Below are 27,727 nucleotides of genomic sequence, written 5' to 3'. Positions count from 1 at the left end.
ACAATACTTTCTAGCTGAAGATATATTGAGATAACTTGGGCACTTTTCAAAACAAGAGTATATATAAAATAAGTAAGATTAGACATCATTAGGTAATTGAATTGATCAGGAGAGAGGGAATATAAACAATATTAAATCTTACAAATGGTGAAATAGTTGTTAATTTGATTGCTAAAGACCTTGTGTAGGGTAGTGTTGTGACGTTTTCGCACATTACCCCATTGCAAATGGGGACCCCCTACTTTTTAGGCCCTCTTGGTCTTTTGGTTTTGGTTTTTGGGTCTTTTCGTGGTAGTCTCGTCAGTCCTTTCAGTTTCCAAATGTTTGGGGGTCAATTTGATTAAGTCTGCAGCTCCTTTGAGCAAATTTGGCTAAGTCTAGGGCTTGTTTTGTCAGTTTAAGGGTTTCTGCCTTTAGTCCTAGATTTTAGGGGTTTCCTTTTAGGGTTTTTGAAAACCGAAAGTTGCAATGAAGTCCCTTCTCTAAGGATCCGACATATGAAATTTGAGCGAATTCTGAGTAACTTTCTATTGTTTAGAAAGTTCCTATTTTTTAGGGATTTCACTGCCTCTCAGGATGTCTTCATTTTTCCAAAAATCAAACTTACTATTTTTAGTAAGTTTCTATTTATAGTAAGTCACCTTGCATCCTCTTTTGGCTCTAACTCTGACATTTGAAACACTTTCTATTTTTGGAAAGTCTATTTGTGGCAGGTTACTTGTAGGTAGACACTGAAGACTGAGCTTTCACGATCATTTCTAAATCTAGAAAAATCAGAGAGCAGGCAGAGTGATAACAAAATGGCTAAGTATGAGGCATGCATTCTAGAAATGGAAATGTTGGGGAAAATCATCTAAGTTTGGAAATTCACATCAATTCTCAAATGGTATTCTAGTTTGGAAATGATCGAAATCGGCAAAGTTTGAGTGGAGGAAATGAAGAATTCCCTAACCCAAGGGAAATGATCGAAATCGGCAAAGTTTGAGTGGAGGAATTGAAGAATTCCCTGACCCAGGGGAAATGGCGCCCAAGTCAAGGAGTCTGGCGCCAAATCCATAATGGCATGGAAAATTCCAAAATCATGAAAATCCTTCTCCAAGTCAATTCAGCGGCCAGGATAGTCAGGTGGGCGCCAAATTGGAGGTGTCATGGAAAATGCCAAAATCATGAAATTCCTTGCCGTAGTGGAACATCCGCCCTAGACAGTCAGGTGGGTGCTAAAATGAGGTGTCCATGGAAAACCAAGAAAACACAAAATTCCATGAGGGAGTCAAAATTCCGCCCAAGGAAGAGATAGGGCGCCAAAATGCCCAGGTCATGAAAAACTCAACAATTTTGAGATTCCATGACCAAGTCAAAATTCCGCCCAAGTTAGCTCAAGGACACCAAAATCTAATGAGCATGGAAAATGGATGAAATCATAGTTGAAAATCTCGGACTCGCCTCGGACTCGGCAAACCAAAAATTTGGACTCGGACTCGGACTCGGACTCGTGAAAGACTCGGCAAGGACTCGGCAAAAAGAAAAACCGTAGTTTTACAAAAAAACATAAATAAATTAATGCATTTAGAGAGCATAAGAGCCATAATTGAAACATTACACATGTCACATACTCATAGTTTCAAACTTTCAACTCTAAAATGTATAATACCAAGATTTCTTCAATGCTAATTATGCTGTTATATGGAGCCTAATTAGACTCAGAGGTTAAATTTTCCCTACTTCCATCGGCGCAGTTTCCCCCTATATTTTTCGATGGGGGTTTGGGGGCAGCGCCCCCAAGTTGGGGTCAAGGGGCATCGCCAAAAATACTTTTATCATTTTATAAAGGCGTCGGGTGTTATTTTTCACTCCCTCAGTTATGCCAAATGAAGGCAAAAAATTTTAAAAAAACTCAATTTTAAAGCTTGCATGACTTTTTTTCTGGGTCGCGCGAGTCCATCTGAAAGACTTGCGAGTCCATGCAAAAGACTCGCGTGAGTCCTTGCAAAAGACTCGCGAGTCTTTCAGATGGACTCGTGGCTCCCATGGACTTGCGAGTCCGTGGCAAGTCCACGAGTTTTAAAACTATGGATGAAATGAAGAATTCCATCACAAAGTGGAATTAGAGCCTAAGTCAAGGAATTCAAAATTTTCCAAGGCAAAGGGGAAATTGAGGGTTAGGAATAGAATGAAAAAGCAGAAAATCCCCTCGGGAAATTTTTAGAAAAATCCATTTTTAGACACCAAATCTCATCAGAATATTAAAATTTTTGCAGTTTTGGACGCGTGAGAGAATTCTATCTCTCCTGGACTTGAGTCCTAAATTTTAGGACAATGGAAAACTGATGAAATAGCTTCCTTGGAACAAGAAGAACTCAAAAAGCACAAAAAATTCCTTCCTCAAGGAACAAATTTCCAAAATTTCTTCTCTAGTTCCAAAATGTGCCCAAGGTTGGAAGCAAAACGTGAAAATCAAGGTTCAGAAAGAAAAACTCAAGAATTCAAAAATTCCTTCAGGACAAAATTCCAAGAAAGTGGAAAAATTGACAGTGTTAGAAATTCCTTCCTTTAAGACAAAATTCCAAGAAAGTGGAAAAATTGACTAAGTGTTGGAAATTCCTTCCTTAATGACAGAATTTTTGGAAAATGTGAAATTCGGCTAAGGCTTGAAGGAATTCCTTCCTCAAGGGTAAAGTAGAATCAAGGTCAGAATGAGGTTAAGGAGGAATTTTTCCTCCACATCAAAATTCCTTCACCATGGAGAAAATGTGCTCCAGGAAAGGAATGGACGCCAAATGAAGGTAAGGAAGGAATTTTCCTTCCAAGATGAAATTCCTCCATGACATGAAAATTTTGCCCAAGGAAGAAGTTGAAAAGAGAGGCAGGGAAATTAAGTCAGGGATAGAGAAGAAAGGAAAATCCCCTCAAGAAAGAAAATAAAAAAAAATTCCTTCATCACATGAATTCTACGCCTAAGATGAATTGAAGATGAAAATTTCAAAGCAAGGAAGGAATCAAAGATGAATAGAACGAGAAAATTCCCCTCGGGTAATTTTTTTAAAAATCCCATTTCAGGCATCAAAATTCATCCAAATTTTAAAAAAAATTCAGATTTGGATTCGTGAGAGAATTTTCTCTCTCTTGGACCCCAGAACCCTAATTTGGGAAAATTCCTAAAAAATAGGAGATGGTGGAAAATTGTTGAAAATCTCTTTCGAAGCAAGGATAGTTGAAAAAACTTCAAGAAAATGCTTCTAGAGTCAAAGATTCTCTCTCCTGAAGTTTTCTCTCTCCAAGGGTTTCTCGCCAAGTTGCAGCTAGGTCAGCACATATTGAATTAATGGCAGATTCCTTTTGCATGCGATTGTCACGTCCAGGAGATGATGGTGCATTTATGGTTTCATGGTGGCACATTCATTGTTGGAATGTTTGACCAAGGGGCGGCTAAGTCAATGCATGGCGGGGTGGTCGAGCATCTTTTTCATGTTGTCGTCGCATGCGAGAAAGGTGGACACTTATGACAACATGGCAATTTTGCATGTAGAACATTCAGTGCATGTGGGCGAATTTGGTAAAGATGGTGCATTTAATGCACAAATAGATGCTATTTTAGGTACTTTTGAATTAATTGTATAAGGGTATGATGGCTTATTAATTGCTGATTCCCACCTTGTTGCATCATGTGTGGGGAATCTTTTAGGGAAAACCCCAATTAGGGTTTTGCATGTAATCATGGCTTGGGGCCTATATTAAGGGGTGACCCCCCTCATTTGTAAAGAGAGGGAGACTTGTATGAAATTGTTGCGATAAGTTTTGAGATAATAATAGTGAAACATTTTTCTTTGATGGTGTCCACTCAAGTTATTTTTTCAAAAATTGTATGGTTTTACCTTCCTCAATTAGAGTAGAATTTTATTTTCTCAGTTGTTAGATAAAGGTCTTTGATTTCAATGAAGAATGTAATGGTGTTTGATGAATTTCTATGGTTCATACTTTTTGCATCTTGTTGATTATAAGATGCAGTGTAAAGTTAGCCTGAACCCCCAAATTTATGCTAAGTTCGATTGTGAATAGTCGTTTGGATTGCGTCGTGTTGGGTATTCAAATGCACTTTCTCAATGTGAAAATCCTTCAACATCCTCAGAATATTGCACCAGTTCTTGCAGAGTTGTAGTTAAACTTGGCGAAGCAGAGCTTGGTTTATTTGGAATTTGTCCACCAGAGCACTATTCATTGATATCATTGCCCTTAGGAGTCGATTTAGATCCTTCTGAATCCTTTCCCTTTTATTTTCAGTTCATTTTAGTTCGTTCGAAGCAAAAGCATTGTAGAATTGCCATATCCGATGATAGAGTTCCAGCCACAACAAAGAAGTGAAAGAATGATGCAAACGTAAGGCCCCTTGGATTACCAACAATCACATCAGCCGACTAAGTCATGTCCGTAGCATAAAGGAACCTTGGAGTCGATTGTTTGAACTTCCTACAATCTTAGCATGCAATCACACTTTGATCAAGAGAGAGTGAAGTGACCGTTAGGCAAATTTATTCTGTGTTAGGCGCTGTCATAAAAAACACGTCAACAGGTTGGCATTCTTACTGGTTCGTACTTGCATTCATGCATAGAAACAAGATAGTTCTATCCTTATCGAAAGCATTCCATGCAGTCCTACTCAAACATTAGGAGGGAACTCTAAGTTGCCGATTTGGTATAGGGTTTTGGTATGCCGGTATGGCGATTTGTTTTTTGGGTACAATATGTATGGATATGGCAATTTTGTATATCTAAAAAATTATATTATAGGGAATGCTAACTTGCCGATTCTGGTACAGGGTTTTGGTATGCCGGTATGGTGATTTGTTTCATGCGTATGGAAATTTTGTATATCTAAAAAAAGTATATTATATAATATATCGTTTTAGATATACAAAATTGCAAATACATTTGATATATCATCTAATATATATTTTATAATAATAATGACATTTGAATCTTTGATAGTATGATACTTCATTTATTAGTGATATTATGATAGTCATAAAGACAATTGTATGAATTGTTGGTTTTGGTTTCCACTCCCAAACTCCTTTGTTGTAATCAAGTTTCTCATGTGACAAGAGATCCAAATAACTAGTGAGGGTTAGGAGTGGAGACCCCAGCAGGGTTGAGGGGTAGCACCCCTCATAGGGGTCTAGAGGCAATGCCTCCCCAGCAGGGTTGAGGGGTAGCACCCCTCATAGGGGTCTAGAGGCAATGCCTCCCCAGCAGGGTTGAGGGGTAGTGCCCCTCATGGGGTTTGAGGGAAGCGCCCTTGACGCGTTCCCTATTGTGACACAAGGCAAGGTCAAGAGGTTAGAGTCCCTGCCACCAAGCCCAAATTAAAGGCTTCAAAAACCACACAAACCTTCATTCCACACATCATTATTACAATTTTATCATTTAATGGTGAAATTGGGTTTTGTGATCGTTCTTCTTAAAAATGGCATAGGAAGTTGAAATCTCCTATCTTATGCAGGAATTAAACAAGTGAAAATGGAAGTCCAGTTTATTCCAGAATTTAAGATGTCATGTTAGGAAGATATGGAATGCCCAGAATTAAACTAAGAACACAACCTCAATGATCAAATCAAACTGCATAAATGTCATTTCCAGATTACCAGTACATGGAAGGATCTGTGCCCTATTTCAGATTCAGAATTTTGTCCCAGTACATACACAATAAACATGAATATATAGATTTCCTCCTGGTTTAATATTACCAATCTGGAAAGATACCCTTACTATTTTGACAGAGCTGATTAGCTTCTCTAAATCTGTTAAGACACCAATTTGCTGAATTCATGGCTAAGACCTTTCCTGCAATGACTTCTTCCCCTAATTGCTCCCTTCCAGATCTGCTTGCTGTAGCTGAGTTCTTATTGCAGGGTTGTTTACCTTTGCCTGTCAAAGACAACGCAAAGGCGTAGGCTTCTTTCCAAGCGACTCCCCTCCAATCTCTAGCCACTCCTTGGTCTGTACTGTAACTCGCCTTAGTATTGACTCCTTATGATGCTCTAATTCATGAATATTACTTTCTCCCTGTGATTTTATGAATGTGAATTCTTTGCTGAAGCACAACCTTAATATTACAAGTAAGAAGATGGAATATTGATTGCCGGTTCAATATTGTGCACGAGCTTAAGGAGGCAATTATATTCTTAATAATCGCTGAGTATATTGTGACTCTAGTGCGGCTCTTTTCTAATTCTTCATTTAAAGGCTTAATATTTCTAATGTTCAACATTTATGGTAAAATCGTGATCGAGTGATATATTGGGATTATTGTTGCGAAGTGTGGGTTTGATTATCGGCGACACCTTTCCAATATTTCAAATCAAAGAAATCATTTAAGCTTGATAAAGGTTGCATTTGTTAGAGTTTATTGTTATTGAAGTTAAATATTATTGGGGCATTTTATCAAAGGTTGATTTAATACTTATGTTTGCCGCAAAGATTAACTGTGCTGTGAGCGTTTGCTGAGCCGTTTGGGGTGCATTTGTTTGCAGCACAAGCATTTAGTCTATTTTGGAACTGTTGTGACCATTTCACACATCGCCCCATCGCAAATGGGGACCCCCTCTTTTTGCTTGTTTTTCGTTCGTTTTCGCTTTCGTTTTTAGGGTTTTGTTAGTTAGTTAGTCGTCTGGATTTAGGGTCAAGCCTTAGGGTTTTAATTTTGTCTTTTCAGGCCAAAACCCAGTCGTTTTTGAGAGCTTTCGAGCTTCCTTTTCTAGGATGCAAATTTTGAATGCAATGAATTCGCCAAATTGGTCTAATTTTCAATTGGAATGTTAATGCAGAGCTTAAATTTGTCTAAGTATTGAAAGTGAAATGTGAATTTTTGTCCGATTGAATATTTTGACCAAATTTTGACTTTTTTTGACTTTGATCTTGGGCATTGGAATTGATTTGTTTTCGCCTCGTGAAGTGTTAGAATGTGAAAAATCATGTTATTTTGGCCTGTAGGAGCAAAATCGCTCCTGTCCCTCAGTGAAGGACGGGAGATCATTTTCAAATATCTCATCATCCCTGCAGAGTCCAGACAAATTTCAAGTTGGAAGTGATGGAAAACGGCGATATCTTTCCATTGAATATAAATTGAAGATTTTCATGAGCACAGAAATGCCTCCAGGAGGAAAATCGCTCCTGTCCCTCAGTGAAGGACCGGAGCTACAAATTCAATTTCGCCTTGTCCTTGCAAGATTTTGATGACTTAACAATTTGAGGACGTCCAAAGGAAGATGCTTTGCCAAATGAATATAATTTGAGATGCAGAAACGAAGGAGAATGACCTATATTGACCAAATCGCTCCTGTCCCTCTCCAAGGGACCAGGGCGAGGTACCTTGTAGCTCTCGTCCCTCTCCCAGGGACCAGAGCGATTTCCTTCATTATGCAAAATCCAGACAAAGGTCAAGGCAAGTTTACGTTCAAAAACAAGGAAAAACATGAGATAAATGCGTTGAATATAAATTGAAGATTTTTGGAACGTCCATAACAGTGCTAAATGCCTAGTTCGCTCCTGTCCCTCAGGAAGGGACCAGAGCGATTTTTGATATAATTGATTTTCTTGCAAAGTTACAGATGATGTCAAGGCATGGACGAATGGAGTGAAGAAGGACAAGTCCGTTGAATATAAACTTGGAACCTGGCAAAGTGAGGTAAAGGCTACAAAAGGAAAATCGCTCCTGTCCCTCTCCAAGGGACCAGGGCGATACAATGGTGATATTACTTCCTATGCAAGTTCAAGGTCGATCCAAGTCAAGACAAGATGGCGAGGGACACTTCAAGACCTTTTTAGCAAGCACAAACATTCAAGGGTCGTCGCAATGATGAAATTCGCACCCTATAGCCTAGGTCGCTCCTGTCCCTCAGGAAGGGACTAGGGCGATGTTGAATGCATTGGCCATTTCATGCAAAATTTACGTAAGGACAAGACTTCGCAATGTTTTAGAAGGTCCAAGGCATCATAAAAAGATGATATACAAGGGTTTTGAACGTAAAATGATCATCATTTTGAGCATGGAGACTATATCACTCCTGTCCCTCTCCAAGGGACTAGGGCGATTTGCTTTTGATTCCTCGTCTTGCTTCAAGTTCAAACTAAGTCAAGACGTCATAAGATAGCATATGGTCCAAGGCATCGTTTGAAGATAATTCGCAAGAGTGTTGAACATCCAAACATTGCCAATCAAGGTAAAATCTCACATCGCTCCTGTCCTTTGGACAAGGACCAAGGCGATACTATCAAAAACACTCACGTTCCTTCAAGATCAAAGCGAAGCGAGGTTAGGAAGAGTGAAGGACGGCGTCTAGAGGACATTGCAAAGGAGATCAAAGTGTAAAGTTGCCAAGGTCAAGGAAAAGAACGTGGATCGCCCCTGTCCCTCTCCAAGGGACAAGGGCGATGGTCCCTTTAATACGTCCAAACACATAATGAAGACAAATGGAGTAAGCGCAAAAGGAATGAGCATAGATGTTATTCGCTAACAATGAAAGATCGAGGAGCAAAGATGCATATTGAACGTGGAAATTTGGAGATCGCTCCTGTCCCTCTCCAAGGGACAAAGGCGATGAACACTCAAAAGACATTTAAGTACGCATGCAAGATGATCAAATTCGAAGGACTCATCATGATGATCGATTTTCAACGCGAAGATGAAGGAGTTGGACGTAAGAAATGCAAAATCAAGATCAAAATCATGGATCGCTCCTGTCCCTCTCCAAGGGACCAGAGCGATGAGGTACGTCCCTTCCTTTTTCCAATTTTGGCGCCAAGTAAGCAATTCGAATTTTCCTCAAATGCTAAATCAATTTAAAAATTGAATATCCATTTTATTTAGCATTTAATATGGCGTTATCTTTTATTAATTATTTTTTGCCTTTATTTAAAAATCGAAATTAACATTTAAAAAACGCAAGGCATTAATAATTAATTAATTAATTAATATAAAATCGATTTGGAGCGCTCAATTAAGCAAGTCGGCCTTGTTATTTTATTGCAAATCATTTAAAAAATGGTTTTATTAAGCAAGTCGGCCTAAGGGGTGAAAGGATGAGCGCGCTATATATGAAGGGTGAGAGATTTCATTTTCACATAATCATTTTTACCTTTCTTCATGCGAATTAAGAAGAGGCGAATATAGTGCGAAGTGTGTTCAAAGGTGGTGCGAATTCAAACCAAGGGTGGCGCTTAGTTATCAAGGGTGGTGCGAATTTGAAGACCACATCAAATGCGAACTTGAGGATACATTAAGACGAATTTGCTAAAGACTTGGAGGATTTGTTTGAGTGATTTGTCAAGGACAAATTTGGGGATCATTTAAGACCACGTCTAAGGCGATACTTGAAGATCACGTTCACTCCAAGGGTGGCAAAGTCAATTTTGAGGAGACCACATTGAAGACTATTTTATACCTCAGATTTTGCCTAGGCGAATTTTGTTTTTGCATTCTAGAGTTAGCTCTCTATTGAGGTATGGCGATTTATTATTATTGCTTTATTCATTCATCGTCGTATTTCAAGTTTTGAAATTTTGATTTTTTGATTTTCTCTTAGCTCAGTCGTTGTTTTTAGGAAATGATAACTCTAGAGACTTATCATGAGGTTTCCTAAAAAAAAACTTTATCTCTCTAATCACCGTTATTTATTGCAAAATCTATTTCTTATAATGAAATGTTGTGTAGGTATGGCGACCCCAAAGGCGGGAGCATCCACCAGCCGCTCGGCTCTCATGAAAGAAGATCAGAAGACCGAAGAGGTGGAGACCAAGATCGTGTCGAAGTGGAGCAACATTGGAGATACAAACCTGGGGAACTTTAGCACGAAGAAGTTCCGAGAGGTCCCTTACATCGGCAAGCCATCACCTGTCGCCCGGAGAATAATAGAGAGTGGCATCATCAAGGCGGCCGATTTTCCTCCAGCTATTCAGTGCCACGAGTTGATGATCGAGTGTGCCCGTCACTACAATCCACAGTCCAGGACAATTGTGTCCAATGAGGGAAACACTTTGGCATACCTTTCAGAGGAAGCCATAAGTGAAGCCTTCCATCTTCCAGAGCACAGGGACATGATATACAAGAGCATTGAAGGAGCCAGATCAGTGTACGATGATGATCCAGATGCTTGCCTAAGCATAATCAACAAGAACTGGCTACTCAAGAGTCGTCCCCGTCTGAGCAAAGTACCGAACACACCGCACCGGATTGATTTCCAGGAGGAATACAGAGATTTGATTACCATGCTCAACAGAGTTACAGGAGCACCTCATGCCTTCTATTTTGAGAAGTGGATGTTTTACTTCATCCAGGTGATTGTTCAAGGAAAAGGTACGATACATTGGGCTAGAATAATTAGCCATTGCTTAGACGTACAGTTGAGAAGACTCAGGGCTACTAAGTCCTTCCACATGAGTTCATACGTCATCTATGCCTTAATCAGGAGCGTTGAGTACGCAGGACTACCCCACAGAGGAGTGATTGGAAGAGGACCCGGCGAGGTCAGAGCTTATGAATCCTATACCTACTTGCATCATCTGCCAGGGAAGAACTACAAGTTAGTCAACGATACTTTCACGATGAATATCACAAGGACGCTGCAAGGAGGGATTCACAACAGATTATCTCAAGATGCCCAGGAGTTCATCAAGAGGTACGGTGCTTGGTTCATTCAGTTTCCCAAGTTCACTTACATTAGAGTGCATGGATGTCCTTTACCTCCATACATGTTGCCGAGGTACCCGACAGACATAATTGTGTTACTTGAAGTAACAAGGCAGTTGGCAGCATATGTGAAGGCATTCAGACACAGACATCAGAATGGAGTCCAGGTACCTATTATTTTGGGTAATTCAGTTGAGGTATGTCCTAATGTCTTAGCCATGGATGACGCAGAGAAGGAGTTAGCCTTGTATTCTTTTTCATCTTTTGCTTGGAGGAATAGTTTTGATCCACATGGACATTTAGAGGAGACGGTCGGTAGAAGATTTAAACATGAGCACCAAATTGAAGATTTTATGATGAACCTCTTAGATGATCTCGAAGTGAAACGAAGGATACATTCTAGATTGCCTTTGGATTTCATCAGGAAATGCAGGATTTACAGAGTGGCCGACCAAGCTCAGGACAATGGCAGGCACATCCAGTCTTCATATGATAGAGAAAGCAAAACAATAAGTTTGAATTGGAATGAGCCCGAGGCCGTGGATTTAGATGATTTGATGGCACCAGTCTTGTCTTGTACTCGCAGATGGGTAGACGTTCAACATCAGAAGTTGAGAGAACAAGGCATAGCTATGTCTTTTACTTTGGAAGAAAAACCAGCCGAAGGTGGAGCAAGTGTTAGTGAAGGCAATCCTAATCCTAGGAATTCAGGTGAAGGTAACCTTCGATGTGCCAGTGAGGGCAATCTCCATTCGAGAGGTTCGAAGAGAAAGGAAAGATCGGAAAAGAAAGAGTCTTCCAAGAAAAAGCAAGGTGCCAACAAAGATCAAGCACCAGGTACTTCTTCCAGACCAGAGAATAGAACAGTTCGAGTGGAAGAGTCCATGGAGTCGATGGTACAGAATGACAGACAGGAGGAAAGACAGGCACAGCATGTTTCGTCAGATGGATCTCTCCAAGACTATGATTTAGAAGAAGATAATGAAGTAACATCTCCTCCCAGACAAGAAGAAATAGTACATAAAGAAATTCAAGTTCAAGACACAAGATCGAATATCCCAGATTGGTTGAAGGAAAGATTAACCAAGGTGATCGTAATTGAGGACGAGGACAATGCAATTGACTTAGAGAGCCTTGTTGGACGTTCACATGTGATAACAGAGAAGAAGAAGGCTACAAAGATGTCCAAGATGATTCGAGATGAGACTGGATCTAGAAAACTGCAGATAGCTACACCGACAGCAGATAAATATGAGGGTGAGATCCTAGCAGAGGATTATGATATACAGACTTTTGAGTTAGGACCATCTACAGCAGAGCAGACTTTAGATGATGCCACCGACACATTTGAGGCATTGAAGGACAAGTTTAGAGAAGAAGTAGAAAAGAATAGAAAGCTTGAGAAAGAGGTCGGTGCATGGAGGACATATTTCAGTCACATCAATGAACCTTTGGGACGTCAGGATCCAGTTAGGTCACCAGTGCAGGCATTGCCCCTTCAATCGATCAATGAAGCAGAAAGATTCAGGAACCTGGTCCAGCGTACATGTAGTTGGATGGATAGATCTCATACAATGGCTATAGAATTTGTTACAAGGATGTCGAAGATCATTCATCAGGCTATCCAAGTTCTTGAGATAATCCACAGATTGATGGCAACAGTAGCTGCATTTGCCCATACCAAGGACGTTGTCATCCCTGTCTTGAAAGTAATAAGACACACATCCAGAAGAATTTTAACGCAGGAGAGGATCTTAGAAGGTGATTCTCACAATTTGTTTCAGTGGTCAACCTTACTCCATATAAAGAGTGTTCTCTTCGAGGACATCAGTGTTAGATGTGGTCAAGTTGAGGAGGTGATCAATCCGATCCAGGACAGAGTATTTGAGGTACTTCGTACCATTCTTGGCAGAAGGATCGAGGTCGAGACAGATGTGGATATACAAGAATTTGAGGATAGAATCAAGATCATCTTTCGCAAGGACGCAGATATTACAGATGAGCAGTATGATCAAATGTATGCCACCATGCTCCTGATTGATAGAACAAAGGAACTTGAACCTACTTGGGACGCAGCTCTTCTAGATGCATTCGATCAGGTCATCCACTTAGAAGAGAGTATCAAGAATCTTCCCGAGATTCCAATCACAGAAATCGAAGGAATCGTGACAAAATTCATTGCATATGCTAAGAAAGAGAATTGGAAAGGGAATAAGATTCTAGATGAAAGGTTGTTACAGATGACATGACATCTTATTTCTCATTGATTGATACATCCTAGATTTTTGTGCCGAATTTAATATTTGGCTATGTATTTAATATTGTTCAGTAAAAAGGAGGTCATTTGTAACAAACCCTAATTAGGGTTTAGGTGTCATGATCTTGTCCGTTGATTTACTTTCAATCTGGACCTTTCATTGTAACTGGGGATGCTATTTATACCCCCATTTTTCATTTCATTTGATAATAGTTAATAGTCGAATAGTCAGATAAGAGTGAAATAGAGAGATTAAAGTTAGAAGCAATTCTTATTTTGTAGCAAGATTGAGTCTTGAAGAGAGAAACTCAAGCAATTGTTGTATATGATGACTTGGAAATCAATAAAATATTGAAGTTATGGTGTTTTGTTGCAAATTTCTTAAGTTATCTTCATGGTTGTTGGATGTACTTGAATCACGCTCAATCAAAGTAGTTTGTTAATTTGAAAGACTAAGTGTGAGATTTGATATTTGGTAAGATTCGCAATCCAAACCACTAGCTTCTTGCTGATTGTAGGAAAGCCTTGCGTGGTCGACTGGAGAACATTTTGAGTCTTTAACCTTCAAGCATTGTCGTATCTAGGATATGTACCTTCGTAGTAGTGTCCTTGGTCTTTGATGCATTGAACATCATTATTACCTTAGAAGATCGCACTAATTTCGATTAAGTTGTTATCTTATGGCAAAATTGAAGTTGGTTGAGTCTTGCCAAATCTCATTCATGCTAAGTCGTTCATAGGGTTAGGCTAGATTAGACCTCTTAAACCCTATCTTTTTTTTTTTTTTTTTGAAAGTTCCTTTAGTTTAGTAAAATCTTCGAGCTTTGAATACGTAAGACCCCTTGGAGGAAACAGCAAATCACATCATACCACTAAAAAGCTTGTCCACACGTGGAGACCCCACTAAAAGAACCTTGGAGTCCATCTAACTGATCCTTTTTGCAGATCTTCAGCAGTTAGAGACTATTTTCTCAAGAGAGGATAAGATGCCTAATGGTATTTTATTCTGTGTATGATTGTGTACAAAATACACGTCAACAGGAACATGTAGAGATCTTTCATATATTCCAGGCTTAAGACGACGTGATGATCGTATTTTGCTGTGTGAGAATCTTCTGTCAATTTGCAGGGATAATTGTGGGTTCCACTTTGAAGGTCTTTCACTGGCATCCAGGCCTCTTTCTTTGGTGTAGAAGAATAGTCTTCCTTGGTCAAGGGCAAATATGAGTTTAGAATATTCAGAGCTAGTGCAACGATTGGTACTCTCACAGATGTTTGAAAACAAGGCGTGGAAGGTGCAAAAGTTATCTTGCCGAGCGTTGAAAGAAACACAGAGCAAATGGCGACTGAAGGAACAAGTGCGTAAGTTTATACCTGAACTGTAATCTACAGCTGATCGTGGTATTTGGTCTTTTCCATGAGTGATCTGCATTACTATTGAGCATTGCATATATTAATGTTGGCGAAATCCCTAATGCCAAACATTAATAATATTGTATAACAATTATATCAGCTGTCATAGAGATTTTCTGAGATACTTTTTCTGTAACTGCTCATTGTTTCTTGGTTAAACTAAGAAAATCAAATCTGGGTTCCTAATTTTATCCCAGTTCTATGAATGCTATTGCTTATCTTTGTAACTTTTGAGAATTATGTTTTTCAAGCTGGTATATTTTAGTGGTATCAGAGCCAAAATTCTGCCAGCCTGTGGGGTACTTAGGCTGATTATTGGGAGTGGAAGAAAAGGACAATGAAATTGCGGCCTCTAAAATTGCTGTATGGTATAAAAAATATCAAAAGTTTAAGAATCTACTTACATTCCAAGAATATCTAAGTCAGGCAGGAAATATTTATTCCCATGAGGAGATTATCAAAGCTTTTGACGAATGCTCAGGTGAACCTAAGGATGTCAAAGCCACCAAATCTTTTGACTGGTACTACATAAGAAAAAGGGAAGAAGAAATGAAGTCTGAACTAGAATATCAATCAGAGTGAAAAGAAGGTCAAATTGTGTCTAGTCAAGAGGAAGTTGATTCAAAGTATGATGAATTAGAGGATTGTTAAAATCAAGGTGGTATGGCGTATTGTCTTAAAGACAAGTCGGATGGGGCCAGAAGGAACATTCTTGAATGAAAAAAAATCAGAAGTTACCATTGAAGAAAGGATAGAGAAGAAAGAGGAATTGCTTTCTTGTGACTTGCAGCCTACAAATGATCACGGGAAGATAGAGGAATCAGAATTTCAAGATCTTAAAAGAGAAGACTTCTCAATAACAGAAGATGGTGATGTCCAAGACACATTAATCCAATTTTAACATTTTAAGCTACATGCAAGGTATGACAGCCCATAGTGAGATTGATTTCCCATGTTTCCTACACATGATTACATTGGAAGAATACTTGTTAAGATCATGTGAGGCATATTGCCTTAGAGAGCTGATTGTAGAGACCAAGAGTTTGCCCAACAAGAAGATCCTTCAATTTGATAATGTTTGGTTTGTTATGGATACTTCACCATGGAGTTGGCTGGAGGCAAAAACTTAACAGCTAAGGAGGTGCAGGTGTGGATCAGTTTTATGACAGCCAAGGCAGCTAGGAGAACATGTGACTTCCAGCTGGACACATCTCATAGACCAGCACTTTTGAAGAAGCAACCTGCCTTGGAAGAAGATGTGATTAAGGACAACGAAGACACTTTGAAGAGGCATGAACATGATTCTGATTTTGAATTTGACTAGCAGTCCTTTGTTATCACACGAGCCTTGCATTGAGGACACTTAAGAGTGGATTGATAAGTATGAGGTAAAAGATGAAAATTCAGATTGCTCAGAGAGTGATTTTGTATCATCAGTTGAAGAAGAGCATGAGGTAAATGATTCTACTCATTGCTGTGATCCTCTGAGTGAGCATGATGTTGGCCTAACTTCAAAACAAGAGTTTTGTGGAAAAGATGTCGTGAAGGGAGCTGTTTTTGAATGGCATGATTATGAAGACAATTCAGAACATTTGTTTGAAGATGTTAGACCTCAAGAGTCACATCTCTTGGAAGGTCAATTGAAGGTAAATGAAGACATGATTATTGCAACCCTAACTCACTTTGATAATATTCATAAGATGTTGGCAGATTATTGTTGGAAGGCTCAAGGGAGACACAAAGGCCTTGAAGTACACATATCTCTTGCACATTTACAGGTGCTCAAAGAAGCTTTAGTTGTGATTGTTGAGACATGGACCAGCTAGGACTCGAACCTAGGACCTTCCATATGCTGCTGGAGTGCTCTACCACTGAGCTACTGGCCCCTCTTGGACCAGTCCATCGTCGGTCCGGGTGTGGCTTATTTCCAACACCAACACCCCCTCTTAAGCCACACCTCTCATGTGCTTGGGGCTCCTAGCCTGGACCTGGCTTTGATACCATGTTGAGACATGGACCAGCTAGGACTCGAACCTTGGTTGGGCAGCCAGCAATTTTGGCTCCCTAGCTTTTTTAAGCCAGCAATGAGAGGTGTGGCTTAAGGGGGGATGTTGGTGTTGGAAATAAGCCACACCCGGACCAACGATGGACTGGTCCAAGAGGGGCCAGTAGCTCAGTGGTAGAGCACTCCAGCAGCATATGGAAGGTCCTAGGTTCGAGTCCTAGCTGGTCCATGTCTCAACATGGTATCAGAGCCAGGTTTAGGCTAGGAGCCCCAAGCACACGAGAGGTGTGGCTTAAGGGGGGGTGTTGGTGTTGGAAATAAGCCACACTCAGACCGACGATGGACTGGTCCAAGAGGGGCCAGTAGCTCAGTGGTAGAGCACTCTAGCAGCGTATGGAAGGTCCTAGGTTCGAGTCCTAGCTGGTCCATGTCTCAACAGTGACGAAATCAAATTACCTACACCTACTTTCGGATGGAGATCATCTCTTCTAGCTTGATGAGATATACTTTGATGCATTAAGAAGAAAAGAAGATGAAGTTGGTAAGCTTACCTATGAGCTTGGTTTGGAGTTGAACATGACACATTCATTCATCATCCGAATGAGAAATTCAGTCATCTACAGCAGCCACATCCAAAGAGCAACAACTCAATGTGAAAATTGTGAAGAGTAGACACATGGACAAAGAATTTGTGGGACCCCCGAAGATTTTAGAAGAGAAGATGAACATATAACTTGCAACCATGGGACAGAAGTTATGTCAGGTGGTACATTTGGTTTTCATTTGGAGACATCTCTTGAGCTAGCACTTGTTGATAACCATCCACTCATGAAAGGAGAGGTGATTAAGAGCTATGAAGTGGTACATTTGGTTTTCATTTGGAGACATCTCTTGAGCTAGCACTTGTTGATAACCATCCACTCATGAAAGGAGAGGTGATTAAGAGCTATGAAGACATCACTCAAGGCATGAGGAAATGACTGATTTTCTGATTTGGAACAGGAATCCCTTCCTTATGCAGAATCATGAGTTGGCAGCCCTTACACATTAAGATGATGATATGGAGTCTTCTAATGTTGGCACTCAAGATTTGAGAGTCAAACATGAGACATTTGTTATGGATCCAAGCCACAAGAGGTCTGAGTTTGTGGAAGATGTAAAGAAGACACAAAATATGTGTGATGGATGGCTTAAAAAAGCTAGGGAGCCAAAATTGCTGGCTGTCCAAGCAAGGCAGCACTTACAAGAGGTCAAGGAATGCTGGTATCATATAGATAAAGAAAGACAACAAAGAGAGGCCTATCTTTGATCACTATTTCTTCCAAGGGAAGAAGACACGAAGATGGAGCATATAGGGGATGATCCTCTTGCGTTGAGCAAGCAAGAAGAACATTTAGAGTTGCGTGGACATGGAAAGTGGTATGGTTCAAAAATTTCCGTTTGTATACATCATGAGGACCAGGAGTCAATTCTTTGGAGAACCTATTGAAGGCTCAAGTCATAGAATTGGATAGGGTAGTTGAGCATACATTACGTAGACCAAACAACGACGTGAGGCATGCTTGTGTAGATAGAGACATGGGTGTTTCATATTCGGTTGGACTTTCAGCCATCCATGAAGAGTTCGAGGAGTCTATTCGTGTTGAGTTGCAAACCTATCGTAATGGTGATTCTTTGATGAAGTCTGAGACTTCCCTAATTCCAGGACTTGTTACACGACATGCAGATACTTGCTTTTGGTTGGTATGCACTTTTAGAAGTGGAGTTTCAGCTGGTCTATGAACCAAGGTATGGAGAAGTTGTGATGGAGATGCATGGTTTTGAGTTCCAAATGTTTGAGTTTCAGCTGGGTTATGATCTATGGTATGCACATGAGCATAAGGGCAGAAGTGTTCCAACCCTAACACATGGGTTACTACTACATACATGGATTTTCTTGAGAGCACTTTGAGGACAGCAGCTGTTTGGGTGTTTTGGAGAAACATGGATCATCTCCTTATCATTGGAGGCTGGCATAACGATGGGGCACTATTATTATTTGTCATTAGAGGCACTTCTTAGATCATCATAAGTCTGATTTTAAGATTTATGGTTGCTGTTCTGGCCTACATCAGCAGCCTAGGATGGGCTGATATGTTTTTTTGTGTGCCTATGATAAGTGTTTTGCACATCCATGGGAGATCATTTGGATTTGGAGAGTTGTTTGTTGTTGATAGCTCCTTGAGATACTTCTATCTCATATTTGATTGATGTGACAACGTGATGATTTGGGAACCATTAATAAGCTTGATAGTGGGAGTGTTTCATAATAAAAAAGTTGTAGGATTTAGCACTATTGGTTGCATCAAAGTGGAGCAGTGGACTGACATAGTGTTTGTCGTATGGCTAGTTTGGGATCCTGGTGGTGCAACAGAGAATTGCTTGAGGACAAGCAATGTTTGGGCCAGGAGGACTGTTATCTCCCCATTTTTTAAGGTGACAATTAATTAAATTGATTTTTATTAAGTTGTCAAAAAAATAAACAAAATATTGAAACAATGACTTAATATTAATTAAATTAATTAAATCACAATAAAATATTATTATAAGATCACTTTATTAAATATATTTCTCCAGTTATGTCAAGTAGATCTTTATAAGGGGGCTCTTGGTGATGTATTGGATATGCTTGGGATTCGATATAATGATTTATGATTTATGGAGATGGAAACCTTAAGGAGTTTGATAGAAGGGTTGGACAAAAACTTGGCTCTTCCAGAGGGGTGGATTCGTGACGAAGTATACATGTGTGCAAATTTGTGAAGTCTCCATTGGAGACAAATTTGTAAGATTCAGGCTTGTTTCAGAAATAAAGATATTTGCATCTATTACTTTATAAGATTATATTTTGAATTCTGTATGGTGTACCAAAAGAATATTTTGGTGGGGGAAATATCATTCAAAAAATAATAGTGCCATTGCTTTTATGAATGCGAATCCTTTGCTGAAGCATGACTTAATATTATAAGTAAGAAAATGGAATATACCAGTTCAATATTTTGCGTGAGCTCAAGGAGGTGATTATATTGTTAATAATCACCGAGTATATTGTGACTCTGGTGTGGCTCCTTTCTAATTCTTCATTGAAAGACTTCATAATTCTAATGTTTGACATTCATGGTAAAATTGTGGATATTGATCACCAGTTCAATATTTTGTGTGAGCTTAAGGAGGCAATTATATTCTTAATAATTGTAGAGTATATTGTGACTCTAGTGCGGCTCCTTTCTAATTCTTCATTGAAAGGCTTCATAATTATAATGTTCGACATTTATGGTAAAATTGTGGTTTGAGTAATATATTGGGATTATTGTTCAGAGGTGTGGGTTTGATTATCGGTGGCACCTTTCCAATACTTCAAATCAAGGAAATCATTGAAGCCCAATAAAGGTTGCATTTATCAGAGTTTATTGTTATTGAAGCTGAGGATTGTTGGGGCATTTTATCAAAGGTTGATTTAATACTTCTGTTTGCTGCAAAGATTAACTGTGCCATGAGCATTTGTTGAGCCTTTTGTGGTGCATTCGTTTGCACTACAAGCATTTAGTCTATTTTGGAGCATGTAGAGATCTTTCATATTTGCTAGGCTTAAGATGACGTGAGGATCGTATTTCACCATGTGACAATCTTCTGTTAATTCGTTAGAATAATTGGGTGTTTCACTTTGAAGGTCTTGAAGAGTACACAAAAAATACTGAGAAGGGGGGGAGGGTGAATCAGTAATTTGAACAATTAAATGCATGAAACCTCATAAAACATCAAGAGAGCAAACATCAAAACACAAACACCAATTTTCTCATGGAAAACCCTTTCAGGTAAAAAACCATGGCACACAATAGCTTTCATCAACAAATGGGCACCAATCTAGATTAGAAAAGTGAGCACCAAGTCATAGAGAGCACCAACTCCGATTAGCTAAGGCACTAACCTTATTTTGAGCAGAGACTCAAAAACACTGAAACTCAGTAAAATTGTAGAACGCACACAACTCCTTCAAAATGTAATGTCCCTCACCTATTCTGATATGAAGTTTCAGTCTTTGACCCTTTGGAAATTCGTCTAACACTCGTCTCACAAATAATTAGCTTGCTGTTTTTGTTTCAGATTGTTAAATGGGACATTGAACACTGAATTTTAATGAAGTTCATTCATAAATAACTTGGAAAGTGAAGTGTGATGACCCAGTGATGTAGAGACAGCAAACAATAACAATTAAAGCATCACAATCATGAATAACTATGGACTGACATTTTGTCAAATAGATGATATGCAACCTCAGAAAATGATTATACAATATGAAGCCACCAAACTCCTCCTGAAACTTTATTAGATGCCAACTCAAAGTGACACTACAAATTTATCATATGGACTGATAACAAACTATGTCTCAGATTTTCTGAGGACATGGTACTCACAGACCTAGTGCACATCAACTGAAAATTACAAGAGATTATAATGTCTAAAGAACCTGATATTGATCGGCAAGTTGAGGTGATGAAGAATCATGCCATATCCATCTTGTTGAGGGCTTCCCAAAGCTTAGTTGAATCATTCCACAGTCGGCCCTGCTGCAGTGTGAAGGGTGACTGATATGATGATATGTTCTACCAATAACCCCTCCAGTTCGCCTCCCAATGAATCAGTTCCAATGCTAGATTGAAGCGCCTCACTGAATGACAAGTTTGAAGGCTCATACAAGGAGATGTCTCCCAAATCGATGGGTTTCTTCTATGCACAGGTTTGTCTGATCAGATTACTGAATTGTGGTTGTTTGACACCAAAGTTCATCAAAAAATGCCTCAAAGTGATCGCCTTGCTCCTAAACTGAAATCGCTGCCCTCCAATGTGTAAATCGATGTATCAATAATGAGAAATAAACCAAATCGTGGATTAGGAGAAGTCTGCACCAATCTGATGTAAGTCTGCAATTCAATTTCGATTTCACCTCCAAGACTCCAAGACTCCAAGATAGCATCGCCCTCCTCTCTAGACAATATCGCTGATCTCAAACTACGAAGACTTGCATCTATCATGTCCCAACACAAATCGTGGCAAAAAATGTCTGAAGCAAACTCTCCAAACTGATATAACTGATATGAAATCTCCAAATTAGCTCAATGTGAGAAGCTGAGTGCTCCTCACTCACAAAGCAACCCTTCAGAGGATCTTTCACCTCCTCAGTTATGTGGATCGAAGGGAGGTATCGTTCCCTAGGATCAAATCTGCGGACAACCCTTGGCTCCACAACTCAAGACAAGAAGATAACAAACAACTGATGCCCAACATGTGTTTCCTCTCATCTATTTATTCATTACATAACACGTCACAATCACCTTCTAGAAGATAAGGGTAGGTACACTTTATATTATTTAATTAAACATGTCATTTTAATGTACCTTTAATTAATTAAATAAAATTCACACATCTCCTGATACGTGTTATCTCCATATAACATCAAAATATCAAATAATAAAGAGACGTGAAGTCACCAATCACCGCCATGTTGACCCCCTAAACAACTCCTTGGCCTACGAGGGTCAAGTGTAGGCCAACCTCGACACAAGTGCACGTGCTAAGGAGAAGGGGACATTGCAGTCCGCCCTCCTTGAAATTGCTTGTCCTCAAGCAATCTCAATGCAGGATGTTGCATGATCTCCTCACCTTCCCAAGTAGCATCCTCAGCTGACAAATCCTTCCATTTAATCAAATATTCCTTGATAGCTCTCTTCCTCAACCGCTTGTCCCTAACATCCAAGATAGCTTCAGGTACTAAAAACAGCTTACCCTCATCATCTAAGGGTGGCAAAGTCATGGAAGGAGTCACATGATGCCCTAACGCCTTCTTGAGGTGCGAAACATGGAAGACATTGTGAACTCGACTATTTGCCGGAAGCTCAAGCTCATAAGCTACCTCTCCCACACGCTTGATAATCTTGTAAGGTCCATAGTATCGTGGCTTAAGTTTCTCAGCACCACTCCTCTTGAGAGTAGATTGTCCATACGACTGTAGCATCAAATATACCATATCACCCACCTCAAATGTTCTCTCTACTCTCTTCTGATCTGCGTATTGCTTTTGCTGGTTCTGTGCCTTCTGAAGATTCTCTTGAAGGGCTCTCATGATATCTTGATTTTCCTGTAGCATATCTCCAACACTAGGCACTCTACTATCACTGAACAACAGATCAATAAAATTGGGTGCCTCATACCCATACAATGCCATAAATGGTGTCATCTGAATAGAAAGGTGGTAAGTGGTATTATAACAATACTCACAAAGATATATCCACTTGACCCAACCCTTCTGCTGCCTCGCAATGTAAGTCCTGAGATATCCTCCACCCATTTATTCACTATTTCTGTTGTTCGTCTGTCTGCGGGTGGTAGCTGGTGCTCGGAGTGAGCTTTGTCCCACAAAGTCTGAAAAGCTCTTGCCAGAAATGGCTCATAAACCTGTTGTCTTTGTCACTCACTATATTCCGAGGTAAACCATGCAATCTGAATATCTCTTTGAAGATCAGCTTTGCTACTTGTGTAGCTGAATGTGTAGTGGTGATCGGAAAGAAATGGGCATATTTAGTCAAACGGTTGACCACTACATAGATACAATCCTTACCTTGCACCTTGGGTAAACCCGTAATAAAGTCCATGGAAATGCATTCCCACTTCCTTTAAGGAATCGGAAGTGGCTGAAGTAAACCTGCAGGGTATGTGTGGTCCTGCTTATTCTGCTGACAAACAGGACACTCTCTAACATAACGAAGAACATTTGATTTCAAACCTTTCCATGTGAATCTCTTCCGCACCTGTTTATATGTCTTGTAGTAACTGGGATGGCCTGCCATGGGTGTATCATGAAAGGTTCTCATCACTATGTTCTTTACATTCGATCCTGGGGTCAAAAAGATCCTTCCCTTGTAAATGATTAAATCATTCACAATGGTATATCTATCATCATGAATCGACCCCTCAATGAAACCTGAAGCCCAAGAATCCTTGGCATATTCTGCCACAATCATGTGCTTCCAATCCTCTGAAATCTGCGTCATGGAGTTCAAATGAGGGCGGCGAGATAGTGCATCAGCCACTACATTCTGTGACCCTTTGACAAAAGAAATGTCAAAGTCATATGATTGCAGTTTACTCACCCATTTCCGCATAGTCCTCACGTCTTAGTGACGTCCTTGTCTTGGAAACATTTTTTTTTTTTTGGGGGGGGGAGATGTGGCCCTGTGGAACGTTGTAAAGAACACCAATAAACTAGGCACTTTGACCTAAAAACCCTTTCGCCATGCTCCAGGCACATTATGCAAGTGGTACAATCCTTTTAGAAATTCAAGCAACTGGAAAACAACTTCAAAAACACCTCAAAAGGGGTCGACCAACTATTAATATCTTTGCATGCATAGTTTCAAGTGATTTCTAACCCTTTCAACAACCTTTTCTGGCAATCATGGATGGTATGACTTGCTGCAGGAGATGTACGACCAACATAGAAACTCATCTGGAAACTCTGTAAGACACCAAAAACAACTAAAAAGCAATGCTAAATACACCTCAAAATATGCACTTAGAACACATTAAGAACCTTCATTCTGAAACCTCAAACTAGATCTCTGTTGAAGCACAGTGGTGATTTCTAAATAGAACCACTCTAATCTAGCTAGGCATCATATCTTTCAAATCTGAAACTTGAAATCCAATGAGTGTTTCTGTCCTCAAAAGATCAGGTAAAAACACACAGGTTCAATCTGAAAGTTAACAATATCAGAAATCTTCAGCATATGAGCAAATGAAGACCCCAAACCTCCTTCTATAGCTTTTTGAGGGAAAAGAACAATTTGAAATCATAAAGTGATTTATTTTTTCTTCAAAAGACCTTTTTGAAATATTAAAATGATTTTCACGTGCAAGTCCCCTTCACTTTTCCCTAGGCATCTACTTTTGAGGGGACATAAAGCAACTTTAATAAAATATAACACTTATGTAAATAATTTAACATTGAACATTGAAAACTTAAAATGTATATTTTAAATACTTTACCCAAGTTGTGGAAAGAATTGCTGAGGCTGCAGAGTCCAATTCCGATCATGCCATGAGGTAACTGAAGCAATGGAATGATGACAAGTGCCAACTTGACGATTTACTAAAAATAGATGTACACTCCAAGAAGTTTGGAGAACATCCCAAGAGTCCAAAAATGCTTTTGAAAGTGTCATTGTGATTCATAATGCCAACTAAGCTCAATGCCACAAATAGGTGCCAAGAAAATCCTGTGCTTTCCAAGATCTTTGGAGTCCCCTTACCAAAACCAATTAGCCTACGGGAACTCAAGAAATAAGTTGATGGTCACCGAACTGACTACGCCTGAGAAGGGGACATTATAAAGTGAGATGAAAGTCATAGCTTTCCTATGCAATAGCCATGAAGCTATGCTGATTTTGGTATAATTGAAATATGTGCTTGCAATTTTCATACCTTGTTCCATGGAAGCTTTCCTCTAGTCACGAGGTTTGAGGTATTTTGTCTCAGATATAAATTTGTTCAAATTCATGCTTTTATTTAGATTATTTTTCACCTATGTTTGCAAGCAATGCACATACAAATCAGTTTTTTCTTTTCTCTGCAGGCAATAAGGTGTTTTACAAACAGCTTGGGCAATATCATATTTCTTGATCTTACCATTCCGTGACATCATGATCAGCCTAAAAAATGAATTGACTTTGAAAGGTTGCTTTGCTGATGATTTATAAGAGTTTAACATATAGTATACATGGTAGTATGATGATGGTGAACACATTTGTTGATCAATCTAGCAGCTCATTTGACCGCACTTTATTTTATGATGTACCCTGTCCTTGGCTTTTATGCATTCAAACTTCAACAAACTAATTAATGTTTTACAAACAGACCTCTAATTTGTAATCATCTTTTGGAGAGTTAGAGCACCAAATCTTAGAGCATTTAAGACACTTGAGGCCTAATTTTTTAAAAGAAACAGCCAAAGAATTTGTGAGAAGTTTAAATTTTGTGATGCAACAAACTGAAGAGCTTGCAGAGATTACTGCTATTTATTTTAGGTGAATTTCGTTCCAGATTCTACCTTTTAGCAATGCCATCTCTTTTGTCTGTTAGATATGCATAGTTATTATGAGTTTATAGCATTTATATAGTAAATATAACTCCCTATGATGACTCTTTTATTTTCTGGTTGCACACTATAATGGGTAAAAAACTTTTTCTGACATGTCTCTTATTTTCCCTTTTATTTTTGGTGCATTTTAATAAATATTAATCATCCATAAATTTGCTATGGAAAATGATAATTTCTGTTCCATTCATAAACGAAGTTTTTGGTTCCAGGCATTTTATCAGGTCCTTTTGCATCGATTAGCTTTGTCAGCACTAATCGTCAAAACCTTGGTGCGTAAGTAGTTTTTTAATCTGGGACTATTGGTTATTTTAAATATGGTGCGCAAATACAATTAATATCAAATTATTTGTAGCTGCAATAGTTAAAGGATGGAGAGTTATCCTGGCTGAATGTGCATCTCTTACTATTCATAATATCCTATGTTAAACAAGGTATATTTTATGTTCTTATGTACAGTGGATTGTATTGGGCCATGAAGTGGCTTAATTAATGAGACAGCTCATCTAAGTTTACAAGTTTCAAATATAAATAAATTCCAATTTTCTGCAGCTGTTCTGCCAATGATACCTTGCTGGCTGTGCAGGTACAGGCTGGAGATGCTTCTCAAAAGGGTTCCAGTGAGTTTCAGTCCGAGAAGTTGGATGATTATTCACTCTCAAAATATTCCATAGATCTATCAGATAAAGAAACTGCTTCTGTGGTTTCTAGTTCATCACTGGATCAAGGTGGAAGCACTCAAGATACAGTGCAAAGCACACAAAAGACCAATTCTGATGGATTTTGTGCCAATAATTCAGAGAAAAAGATCAGGTAAGTATGCACACCTACTTCTTTGTTTCCATGAACTTTGAAGCGACTGTTGGCCAAATTTCTAAACCTTGGATTCTCTTTGTTGGCTGCCAGTTCTTATCAAGAGGAAAGTATTGGAGATACGAAGCAAATCTCACACGACTTGTCTGATGGAAATTGCAATCCTACTTTAGAGAACAATAAAAGGTATGGACCTATTTCTTTGCTTCCATCATCTTTGAAACGATTGTCAGTTGAATTTCTAAAACTTGTGTCTTTCTTATAATCAATATCTGCAGGACATATAAAAACACCAAGAGTTCTAAAGATCGAGAGGAGCCGGAAACTAACATGGTTCTGGATTTTGTTAATAATATAGTAAAAGGTATTCTCTATCTATGGAAGTGAAGAAAGCTCATGGAAAATAGCAAATTGTTATGAGGTTGACCATCGCTGTTTCACTTTGGGGAAGAATAATTTGCTTGTCTCATATCTCCTGTAAGCCATGTTTTCAGGTTAGAATGAACCATATGTTGAATTAGCCTGGGCTAAGTTGCAAGCTTGGAATACTCGTGATTGATTTTTAATGTTGTCTGTTTGTCAATGCAAAGTTTCATAGTTCCTTTCTGGTCAGAATCGGCATCTCTGTAGCATTCATTGCATTATGATACTAAAAATGAATAGCAGCAAATCGCATAATATATCCAGTTTTGTTTGAAAATATGGTCCTGTCTATGATGGGTGTTTGTCAAATTCTAGATCTGTTTCTGTGGGAAATAAATTCTGGTCAAGAAATCTTTTACAGTAAAGTTTTCTCCTACAGCTTGTCAATCCAACACTTAGCCCGTTATACACATTAATCATGAACCCAAGCTAGAACATCTGATGCATAAGGTAACTGATTTCAAAAAGAAAATATTATTGCCAAAGAAAGAACTAAAACATGAACTACACAGTAGAACTGAAAGGTTGATCCTTTTAAAGACGATACAAAAACAAAGAATTTGGAAGGTCTGTAATATCAGTAGAAAATAACACATTTTCTCTCAATCTGCTTTGTATATAATTATATTAGGTACGACTACACAGATATTTTCAATCATAATGTGATACATGAAGTCGTAAATCAGCATAAGTAAACAAAGCTGAGGAATTTATTCTTCTGAAACTAAACATTGTAGAAACATTCTTCCAGGCTTGTAAAGAGACTTTGATATGTCATACATGCTTGTTTTAAATGACATCTTAATCTGTCTTTTATCAATAAAAGACAAGTATTGGTGATCATATATTATTAAGAACAGTTTTTAAGTATAACAATTTAGTTTGCATTGACATATATTCTACTAAATTCAATGCATTGATAAATTATTCTTGAATGTGTGTAAT

General features: G+C 38.9%; 1 protein-coding gene across 7 annotated transcripts in view; it reads left to right on the top strand.

Annotated features, from left to right (window-relative positions):
• The window catches only part of LOC131070620 (uncharacterized), a 77,926-nt gene extending 50,867 nt beyond the window's left edge, over nt 1-27,059 (top strand). For 5 of the 7 annotated variants that reach the window (XM_058006197.2, XM_059217846.1, XM_059217849.1 and 2 more), the window contains 4 exons: nt 25,759-25,818; nt 26,133-26,359; nt 26,453-26,545; nt 26,638-27,059. In XM_058006197.2, the coding sequence (XP_057862180.2) occupies nt 25,759-25,818; nt 26,133-26,359; nt 26,453-26,545; nt 26,638-26,746 (489 nt within the window). In that variant the 3' untranslated portion in view covers nt 26,747-27,059. Of the gene's footprint in view, nt 1-14,067; nt 14,089-25,758; nt 25,819-26,132; nt 26,360-26,452; nt 26,546-26,637 lie in introns of those variants that run through there. The other 2 variants (XM_058006200.2, XM_059217852.1) reach the window with 2 other exon arrangements.
• The last annotated feature ends 668 nt before the right edge of the window (nt 27,060-27,727 follow it).

This window comes from Cryptomeria japonica, chromosome 1, assembly GCF_030272615.1.
Source record: "Cryptomeria japonica chromosome 1, Sugi_1.0, whole genome shotgun sequence".
NCBI lineage: Eukaryota > Viridiplantae > Streptophyta > Pinopsida > Cupressales > Cupressaceae > Cryptomeria > Cryptomeria japonica.
This window is presented reverse-complemented; position numbering and strand designations above follow the sequence as displayed.